This window comes from Gadus chalcogrammus, chromosome 17 (genome assembly GCF_026213295.1).
Source record: "Gadus chalcogrammus isolate NIFS_2021 chromosome 17, NIFS_Gcha_1.0, whole genome shotgun sequence".
Classification (NCBI taxonomy): domain Eukaryota; kingdom Metazoa; phylum Chordata; class Actinopteri; order Gadiformes; family Gadidae; genus Gadus; species Gadus chalcogrammus.
The window spans coordinates 3,954,951-3,966,149 of NC_079428.1; the positions used below are offsets into that span (position 1 = coordinate 3,954,951).

General features: G+C 43.1%; 1 protein-coding gene across 1 annotated transcript; it reads right to left on the reverse strand.

The window, feature by feature from the left end:
• Positions 1-6,663: 6,663 nt before the first annotated feature.
• On the reverse strand, positions 6,664-11,040 carry ccdc166 (coiled-coil domain containing 166). Its single transcript, XM_056575865.1, has 9 exons — positions 10,710-11,040; positions 10,388-10,494; positions 10,227-10,280; positions 10,032-10,086; positions 9,295-9,421; positions 9,030-9,109; positions 8,413-8,589; positions 7,753-7,866; positions 6,664-7,208 (listed from the first exon to the last, which is right to left on the reverse strand). The coding sequence occupies exons 2-9, from the start codon at positions 10,492-10,494 to the stop codon at positions 7,128-7,130; spliced, it is 795 nt and encodes a 264-aa protein (XP_056431840.1). The 5' UTR covers positions 10,710-11,040; the 3' UTR covers positions 6,664-7,127.
• Positions 11,041-11,199: the final 159 nt, after the last annotated feature.

The following is an 11,199-nucleotide window of genomic DNA, read 5'->3' on the forward strand; positions in this document are numbered from 1 at the left end:
GTAAGGTGTCTTGGTGGTGTGGTGGTAAGGGCTGTTGGTTAACACCCTGTCGACTCAGGTTCGAGTCCCCGCACGCACGGGTAATATGATGCTGACCGTCATGATGTGCTATCAGACACTATGTAGGTTTGGGTTCCCTGCTCAGAACCAGGGTTCAAGAAGTACCTTAATGGATATATCTTATTTCTCTATCATGTGAATGGTAAAGTCAAGTATAACCTCCAAACTTGTGCTAGTAGGTGTCTTGCTGGTGAAGCGGTCAGTGCTGTGTGTTAACACTCTGTAGACTAAGGTTCGAGTCCCCGCTCACACGGCCACCAAGAACGTTACGGTATATCGGTTGGGTTATTAAACATGACGCCTTCAGGTGTTACTTACTTACTACTTTACTAATTAATGAAACTTAGATGTGTACACCATCCCTCAGAACCAGGGTTCAAGAGGTACCTTAATGGATACATCTTATTTCTCTATCATGTGAATGGTAAAGTCAAGTATAACCTCCAAACTTGTGCTAGTAGGTGTCTTGGTGGTGCAGCAGCGGTCAGGGCTGTTGGTTAACGCTCTGTCGACTCAGGTTCGAGTCCCCGCAGGCACGGCTAATAAGAATGATATTATTGACAGTCAATTTCACACGACATTGCTTCTTGTGAATTGTTAAGTCAATTATGAACTCTGATTAAGTCTGACCCAGTGGGGCAGTGGATAGAGCTGTATGTGTTCTGTTCTTGAGTCGTGTATATGACCTGGCTTCAAATCCCGTCAGGAACACTCACATTGGATTGGAGACTTTTGCCAACAATGTCATGTGTATTGTAGGGTCAACAATGAACTCTCTCCGTTTCTAAGTCGGTGTCTCTGTGGCGCAGGTGATAGAGCTGTTGAGGATCTGTTCTGGAGACACCGGTTCGATTCCTGTCATTGGGGGTTTTGTGAGAATCACTCTCTGGTGATTGGATGAGTGTGAATGACTGTCTGTGTGAATGGATGTGTCTGTGAATAAGTTAATTCGCAGCCATCGATTCACACAGACAGTCATTGTGAATGAATGGGTGAGTGGGAATGACTGTCTGTGAGAATGGATGACTGTGAATGAGTGCACTCATTCACAGCCATCCATTCTCACAGACAGTCATTCGAAATGAATGTGTGAGAGAATGGACCCAATCAGCAGAGAGTCGTTCCCATAAGACCCCCCACCGTAGGAGTCAAACCGATGACTCCAGAACAGATCCTCAACAGCTCAAACACCCGGAGGAGGGGACTTCTTGATGAAAGTTTCTCTGATACTTTAACAAAAATGTTGTACTCCCACCTGGATTGCAGGCGAGAGTGTGTCAGGGGGACCCAGGTGAGAGTGTGTCAGGTAATTCCAGGGGTGAGTGTGTCAGGTGGGACTTGAACCCCGTCCTCCAGAACTGATATCCAACAGCTCTCTCACATGCGCCACCGAGACACTTACTAGTACATGGTCGAAAGTTATAGTTGTCAATGACATTTTAGACATTTACATGTTTTCAAAATCATAGTAGGATTCCAAGGTTAGTGCAGAAGTGGGTACTTGAACCCACGTCTCCAGAACAGATAACAAACAGCTCTCTCACTTGCACCACCAAGACACTGTGGTTTGTTAAAGCTTATAAGTAACATTACATTGAACGACATTGTTTCTAAAATCAAATTTCACGGCTAACCCGGGGAATTCCCATTCTTGTTGCACAATGATGAATTTGGGATTAAACAAATCGTCTCAATCTGGGTAAAACAGGCACATTTTCATATACCTCTGCGTAACCCTTTAAATTCCTTTGAAGGTCTAGGAAGGCCTATATTTTATCTCCAGCCTTTTCATATTAGTGACACTGGGAAATATCCCTAATACACTACATTTACCCTTGGATGCAGTTGTTTAGACGCATACATAACTAGAGGGTGCCCGGTACTAATGCTTGCTCTGGGACACGATTCAGTAGATTAACGTTCATAAACTGACTGATCTCCAGATGTTTTTGATAAACTGGAGGATGCTTTAAAAAACCTCCTAATAAATTATTTAAGAGCCCCCCCCCCCCCCCCCAACCAAGACCAATCGCCCATCAAGGCATTGAGGCTTAATTGGTACATTGTCAAGTGACTCAAACCCAGGACCTCAGGCTGATGACCAGGAGCTCGCCACAGCGCTGGAGATTGCCAGAAGAATATTTGACATTATATTCGACATGACTGTGGTTGAAAAACAACAGTCATAAGCAGGACTTGAAGCTGGGTCCCAAGCACTTTATTCAGCAGGTCTTCAAACTTCAAATGGAAGGGCTTTCATCAGTGGGCCATTGGCTAAATCACCATTGTGTGGTATACAATAACTCACATGACAATCTTCTTCAATTGAACTATATCACATTAAATCACAGATTCAGTCCTTTGTCGCTAACAGGTGAAAACATAAAGCAAATTTTCGATTTTAAAAAGCAAAATAATAACTTCAGCTTCATTCAATGAGGGCTTGTTACATTGAGTCCGCCGTGTGCCGCATTTGCGTGCCGTGTGCAACCGAGCAGACTCGCTGGGGCTATGGGCCGGGTTGCGCACCTGTTGGGCATTAAGCAATCAATGCTGCCATGTAGCGTTTTCTTCCAACGAATCCATAAAACCAGTTTTGACATCATCCCCCTGTGATGAGGCTGCAGATTTTTCTGCAACATTTTCTTTGCAAAGTAGCAGTTGAAACTCTCGTTAACACCGGCTTGTGGATCATCCGGCTTGTGGATGATACAAACTTATAAAGTTTGTATCATTACAAACTTTATAAGTCTATAAAGTTTGTAATGATATTTCTATTGAACTGATTGACATAGCCTCCGACCTCAATATGATCCTAACCTCCATGGGGATGTGGAGAGAGCAGTTGGCTGACACTCTTGAGACCGGGGTTCTAGTCCAACTAATGATCTCTAATGTTTATTTCTGTATCATGTGTGTTGTAAAGTCAAGTCTAACCGCCATCAACAAAATCATCAAAACTCAGACACAGGTTTGAGTCCCAGCTCACGGGGATTAAGAGTTTGCTCATCCTTTCTTGCTGAGCCTAGATTCTGTTCACCGCTTAGACCCAGGCTTAAAGTCCCCTGATGGAATAAGTAGCTTAATGGACACCTCTTATTTCTAGACTGTGTGAATTGTAAGGTCAAGTATAACCTCCAAAACATCTTGATGTGTGTCTTGGTGGTGTGGCGGTCAGGGCTGTGGGTTAACACTCTGCAGGTGCTGGTTTGAGTCCCCGCACGCACGGCTAATAAGAAGCTGACCTTCATGATGAGCTTTCAGGCACTTTGGTTTATGTTCGCTGCTCAGAACCAGGGTTCAAGAGGTACCTTAATGGATACATCTTATTTCTCTGTAATGTGAATAGTAAAGTCAAGTATAACCTCCAAACATGCGCTGGGTAGCGTCTTGGTGGTACAGCGGTCAGGGCTGTTGGTTAATGCTCTGTAGACTCAGGTCAGAGTCCCTGCACTCACGGCTAATAAGTCTGATATTATTGATATTCAATTTCACGCGACATTGCTTCTTGTGAATTGTTAAGTCAATTATGAACTCTGTTTTAGTCTGGCTCAGTGGGGCAGTGGATAGAGCTGTATGGGTTCTGTTCTTGAGTCGTGTATATGACCTGGGTTCAAATCCTGTCAGGAACACTCACCTTGGATTGGAGACTTTTTCCAACAATGTCATGTGTATTGTAGGGTCAACAATGAACTTTCTCCATTTCTAAGTCGGTGTCTCTGTGGCGCAGGTGATAGAGCTGTTGAGGATCTGTTCTGGAGACACCGGTTCGAGTCCTGCAATTGGGGGTTTTGTGAGAATCACTCTCTGGTGATTGGATGAGTGTGAATGACTGTCTGTGTGAATGGATGTGTCTGTGAATCAATTAATTCGCAGCCATCGATTCACACAGACAGTCATTGTGAATGAATGGGTGAGTGGGAATGACTGTCTGTGAGAATGGATGACTGTGAATGAGTGCACTCATTCACAGCCATCCATTCTCACAGACAGTCATTCGAAATGAATGTGTGAGAGAATGGACCCAATCAGCAGAGAGTCGTTCCCATAAGACCCCCCACCGTAGGAGTCAAACCGATGACTCCAGAACAGATCCTCAACAGCTCAAACACCCGGAGGAGGGGACGTTTTGATGAAAGTTTCTCTGATACTTTAACAAAAATGTTGTACTCCCACCTGGATTGCAGGTGAGAGTGTGTCAGGGGGACCCAGGTGAGAGTGTGTCAGGTAGTTCCAGGGGTGAGTGTGTCAGGTGGGACTTGAACCCCGGTCTCCAGAACTGATATCCAACAGCTCTCTCACATGCGCCACCGAGACACTTACTAGTACATGGTCGAAAGTTATAGTTGTCAATGACATTTTAGACATTTACATGTTTTCAAAAACATAGTAGGATTCCAAGGTTAGTGCAGAAGTGGGTACTTGAACCCACGTCTCCAGAACAGATAACAAACAGCTCTCTCACTTGCACCACCAAGACACTGGGATTGGTTAAAGCCTATAAGTAAGATTACATTGAACGACATTGTTTCTAAAATCAAATTTCACGGCTAACCCGGGGAATTCCCATTCTTGACACACAATGATGAATTTGTGATTAAACAAATCGTCTCAATCTGGGCAAAACAGGAACATTTTCATATACCTCTGCGTATCCCTTTAAATTCCTTTGAAGGTCTAGGAAGGCCTATATTTTATCTCCAGCCATTTCATATTAGTGACACTTGGAAATATCCCTAATACACTACATTTACCCTTGGATGCAGTTGTTTAGACGCATACATAACTAGAGGGTGCCCGGTACTAATGCTTGCTCTGGGACTCGATTCAATAGATTAACGTTCATAAACTGACTGATCTCCAGATGTTTTTGATAAACTGGAGGATGCTCTAAAAAACCTCCTAATAAATTATTTAAGAGCCCCCCCCCCCAACCAAGACCAATCGCCCATCAAGGCATTGAGGCTTAATTAGTACATTGTTAAGTGACTCAAACCCAGGACCTCAGGCTGATGACCAGGAGCTCGCCACAGCGCTGGAGATTGCCAGAAGAATATTTGACATTATATTCGACATGACTGTGGTTGAAAAACAAGTCATAAGCAGGACTTGAAGCTGGGTCCCAAGCACTTTATTCAGCAGGTCTTCAAACTTCAAATGGAAGGGCTTTCATCAGTGGGCCATTGGCTAAATCACCATTGTTTTACCTCATTAGGTACACAATAACTTACATGACAATCTTCTTCAATTTAACTATATCACATTAAATCACAGATTCAGTCCTTTGTCGCTAACAGGTGAAAACAAAGCAAATTTTCGATTTTAAAAAGCAAAATAATAACTTCAGCTTCATTCAATGAGGGCTCGTTAAATTGAGTCCGCCGTGTGCCGCATTTGCGTGCCGTGCGCAACCGAGCAGACTCGCTGGGGCTATGGGCCGGGTTGCGCACCTGTTGGGCATTAAGCAATCAATGCTGCCATGGAGCGTTTTCTTCTAACAAATCTATGAAACTAGTTTTGACATCATCCCCCTGTGATGAGGCTGCAGATTTTTCTGCAACATTTTCTTTGCAAAGTAGCAGTTGAAACTCTGGTGATCACCGGCTTGTGGACTACCACTTCCACTGTTTCTTATACAATATGGGATAAATAAAAGAAAGCAATTATCCTACAATCTCAAATAGACCCCCCTCCTGACTCTCTATTCATACCGTTCTTCAGGGGATTGAGTCAGCACAAACAAGATACACGCGAAGAAGAGAAGGAGAAGGCCCCACCAGGAAGTAAAATAATCTCCGTCCGCTTCAACCTTTATTATGTTCATGGCTTCAACAGAGAAACACTGAGCATGCGCATTGCCCCTCCAGACGAACTCAGCCGGAAGAGGCAAGCCAGGGTCGACAAAAAATGAAATAAAGCTCCGAATTTATTATTTTATAGTACTTTTGGGGAGATTATTTTATCTATATCTATATATAATATATATCTATATATCTATATATCTATATATCTATATATATATATATATATATATATAATATTTTTTAGATATATATTCTTTTTCATTTTCTTTTTTTCTTATGTTGTAATTGATTGACGTAGGTGAGGGTACATTTAGGGCATTTAGATTCGGGGTAGGGTATATTCTAGACTCAGATTTAGACAAAAAGTAGCCTAGAGTAGACTATTTCCTAATATATGTCAACATTATTAGCGTTTTTATTTATTATAGTTTTATTATATTAAAGGTTACTTTACATTCCCATTAAGTTTTTGTTGGTAATTATAGCACAAAATGCATCCACCATTAAGTTAAGACTGCATCTGCTGGCGTAGAAATCAGAGTACTTCCGGTTTCCAAGCAGTTTAAACCGAGTCAGCTAGGAATCAGCTGATCCAGTATGAGTCGTCGCACAGCAATCACGTTTAACCTCGTGCGCAGCTGCGTGTTAAACTCCAAAACCTAAGTTTTAAGGAGTACGGTTTAAAGCGCAGCAATGCTAACTGACAGACCAATTGGCCCCATATCATTATTCAGGTTAAATGATCAACAAAACGATGATTACCTCTGTTGAAGCCAAAAGCGCCTCGGTTCATAAACATCCTAGGTATCATGTCAAATAGCGACACTATCTGGCGACTACATGCATGTGTTTGGAGTCGCTATCCGCGGTGCTTAAATGTTAGCCTAGAAATCTAGTCGCCCCTAGCGACAGCAAATTTAATCTTTCTGATATGGGTCTGGCTTGCCAGGCTACTTAAATGTAGGACTTGATCGAAAACATCTCAGTTCATCAGCGTTTTATTCAAAATTTTCTCTACTTCCCCGTCCTCTGATTAATTTTTCTGCTTCCTTATAAAAATCTGTAAACATGATGAGTTAAGAGAATGAAATGGAATGTTAGAAAAAAAAAATCATTGAAGAGTAAAAATTTGCAGGACGATAAGGCCCACATATAGCATACAATGAACATGAAAAACTCAGTCTATAAAAATCTATCCATTCTATTTCCTAATAGAAAAATCGTGAGGAATATCACGACTGTTCCGTCCCTGCAGTCTGCAGGTCAAGGGTCGCGTCGCCTCATCAGCGCGCTGGTGTACTCTCTCTCAAGGAGGAGGGGGTCTCTGGTGGTCCGGAGGTGACCCTGGATGGGGGGGATAGAGGTCAGAGGTCAGACCGGGACTGGGTAGAGACAACTCCATTAAAGATGTTGAGGAGATAGACGTCCAGTGTAGTGCAGGGGAGGCACAGTAGAGAACAACGGGGCTGGGGTAGGGCAAGCAAGTAGGTTAGGGTAAGCTAGAGAAGAATAAGGTAGGGGAAACTGCAGTAGGTTAGGTTAGGGTAGGCTAGAGAAGGTTAGGGTAGGGTACACTGCAGTAGGTTAGGGTAGGGTAGGCTAGAGAAGGTTAGGGTAGGGTAGGGGAAACTGCAGTAGGTTAGGTTAGGGTAGACTAGAGAAGGTTAGGGTAGGGTAGGGTACACTGCAGTAGGTTAGGGTAGACTACAGAAGGTTAGGGTACACTAGGGTAGGTTTTGGTTAGGTTAGAGTAGGTAAGGTAAGGGTAGACTAGAGGAGGTCAGGTTAGGGTAGACTAGAGAAGAGTTAGGGTGAACTAGGCTACAGTAGGGTAGACTAGGGCCGGGTATACTAAAGCAGGAGAGGAAAGGCTCGGAGGGCTGGGGACCTGTCTGTCTCTCAGGAGGCGGGCCTTCTCGATGAGCTGTTGCAGCTCCGCAATCAGCCTCTCGTTCTCCTCCAGAACCTGTTTATTATGAGACTGCTGGGAGAGCAGCACCTCCTGGAGAGAGAGAGAGAGAGAGAGAGAGAGAGAGAGAGAGAGAGAGAGAGGGGGAGAGAGAGGGGGAGAGAGAGAGAGAGAGAGAGAGAGAGAGAGAGAGAGAGAGAGTGAGAGAGAGGGGGAGAGAGAGAGAGGGGGAGAGAGAGAGAGGGGGAGAGACAGAGAGAGACAGAGACGGAGAGAATTATTTAAAAGTGCACTTAGAATAACATGTTGAACCAGAATATGGTTGAATAATTATTATCATAGATATCTTTGTTGTCCACGGGGAATGTAAGGTTAACCTTACATTTATGGGTGCGTGGCACTTGGGTCTATGAACATCCTTACTGTAACGACAGTGATATATTGTTGTTTCTCTTCTTCTGACAAATGTACTTATTTTAAGTTGCTTTGGATAAAAGCGTCTAAATGCCCTTGATGTAACTGTAATTTTTCTGAAAATAATATAATTTTGTTTATGGAATTTTAAAATATGCCTGTATAGCCCCCCCATGCCTCTCCAGAGTGGGGCGGGGCCCGACCGCGGCGGTCATGGTGCCTCACCCTGCTGGCTGTGAGCACGGCGGTGTGGAAGGCCTGCCTGGCCCGCCCCTCGGACCGCTCCCTCTCCGACAGCAGGTGGGCCTGCAGCCCGCGCAGGACGTCCCGGTGGTGGCGCTGCAGGCCCGGTCGCTCCTCCCTCAGCTCCCCCAGGCGGGACACACACTGCTGCTCCGCCCCCTGGTGGGGACACGCACATGTAACCCGTGCACACACACACACGCACAAAGTGTGCACGTGAGTGCAGGCACGCACACACACACACACACACACACAAGGGAAGGTGTATATAAAAATATATATACAGACATATACACACGCAGCCACACACACAGGAAAAATAAAATAAAACACAATGAGAAAATAATAACACACACACAGGAGTATATATAAAAACCAACATATACACAAACACACACACGTTCAGATTACATCAGCATTAATGTGTGACTCATCAAAAGCCTATTTGGCTTTGAACAAATGAACAAAAGTTGATAACTGTATGGGGTAAAAGTGCAGGACCCATATGTATCATACTAATTGACCCATTAAAACACACCAAGCACAGACTGCACAAGACTCAAACTGTTCTTGAGACGTGGGAGGGGTGGTTGCTATACCTTGTACTGACTGAGATCACGGAGCTCTGCGTCGAGACGAACCAGCTCTGTCTCCTTCTCCGTTAACTGCTTCATCAGCTCTACAACAGCGGAAATGGGAAGACGAGGTACATGTACGGGAAAGTATATCGGGTTTTCCATTTTAATAGCATTATGTCATAAAATGAATGTACCAATAAATTGACGGCTCAGCTCATTAATGCGTTTTTGTTGTATGCATTCACATTACCTCTCCGATTGGCCCATTTGATTAGTTTTCCCTTACCATTGGTCCGTCCCTGGAGCTCCTCCCCCTGTCGCTTCAGGTCCATGTGACCCGGGTGGTCAGTGGAGCTGCCCATCAAACTCTGAAGCCTCTGGTGTCTCTTGGATTGGTAGGCAATGTACTCTTGCTGGTTGGGGAAGAGTGAGAGAGGTGTACGGATAGACGGGGAGAGAGAGGTTTAAGTCTTCATTGTGTAACTTAGTCTTCGTGTGTAACTAAGTCTTCAGTGTGTAACTTAGTATTCAGTGTGTAACTAAGTCTTCAGTGTGTAACTAAGTCTTCAGTGTGTAACTTAGTATTCAGTGTGTAACTAAGTCTTCAGTGTATAACTTAGTATTCAGTGTGTAACTTAGACCTAAGTAAGTTCCTTAGTCTTCATTGTGTAACTAAGTCTTAAGTGTGTAACTAAGTCTTCAGTGTGTAACTAAGTCTTCAGTGTGTTAGTTAGTCTTCAGTGTGTAACTTAGTATTCATTATTTAAATTAGCCTCAGTGTGTAACTTAGACCTAAGTAAGTTACTTAGTCTTCAGTGTGTAATTAAGTCTTATTGTGTAACTAAGTCTTCACTGTGTAAATAAGTCTTCAGTATTTAAGTTAGTCTTCAGTAAGTTACTCAGTCTTCAGAGTGTAACTAAGTCTTCAGTGTGTAACTTAGTCTTCAGTGTGTAACTAAGTCTTCAGTGTGTAACTAAGTCTTCAGTGTGTAACTAAGTCTTCAGTGTGTAAATGTTACTGACACTCTCCAGACGAGTCTGATCCACTTCTCTTTGTAAAGACTGATTTTCACAAATCCTGGAATTTAAGGTTAAGTTATCACTTATGTACGCATGTTGAATCAAATAATTTCCCAGAATTCCAAAGCAATCTATGATGTAAATAGTTATTAATATACACTGTGGTACACTATGGATCCGTTGAATAATGAAGGATACAGCCATTCTTTTCTGTTCTTCAAGTTGTTCCACATATCCCTCAGTTTTTCATACCTGTAGGTGATACACAAAAACTGAAAAATGTTGCTTCAACAAAGGAAAATACAATGGACACACAACGGATAATATAACATTATATTCATCATAGACAGATGGCTTACTCGATATGCAGCAGAGCTTCTCTGGCACGGTCTTGTTCAGCGTTCATTCCCTCTCCAACCTTTTTAGGGGCCGACTTTTTTCCAGATTTCTTTTTCTTAGGGGCCATCTGGTACATATTCATACACACATGCGCACACACTGTTAAACTAAACTACGGGCTATGCAGTTTTGCTGACTGCTGGAGCGCTTTCAAATCAGTGCATGTTACATGAAAATACACAACCACACCACACGTGAAAGTACGCTGGACAAAAACACCTAGCCGTTGTAATGGTAATAATAATATTACAGATTTAATACAAAACAAGACCCATAGCTCACCGTCGTTGATGACCTCAGACTGAACAGAGGTGTTGCCAAGAGAACGCTAAACAACTCAACTCCCACCGCGGAAGTACTGTGTTGTTTACGATAGATTATGTTAAGGTAAATCACTAGATATTCTTCGTCTATACCATCAATATGGGCAATGGATGCATATATTGACGTGATGAGATGTATTATTTCCACTTCAACTTAATACCTCCTATCAGTTCACGATCGGTTGAATCTAATCGGTCTTTTCAGCCGCCTTTCATTTGCTCTGCGCGTCTACGGGCGTAATTACGGCGGACTATTTGTAGAATCACAATGAACTCTCTGACCCCTGGATGCAGTCCTCAACTTCTCAATACATGGTCTTCAATCAAATCTTTACGGCAGTCTATTTAAGAACATTATATATATAATAAACTATAAAAAATAGTTTAAACTATAAAAAATACTCAATGTAATAACAGTCACTGGTATATATAGCCTATCGTACTCTCTT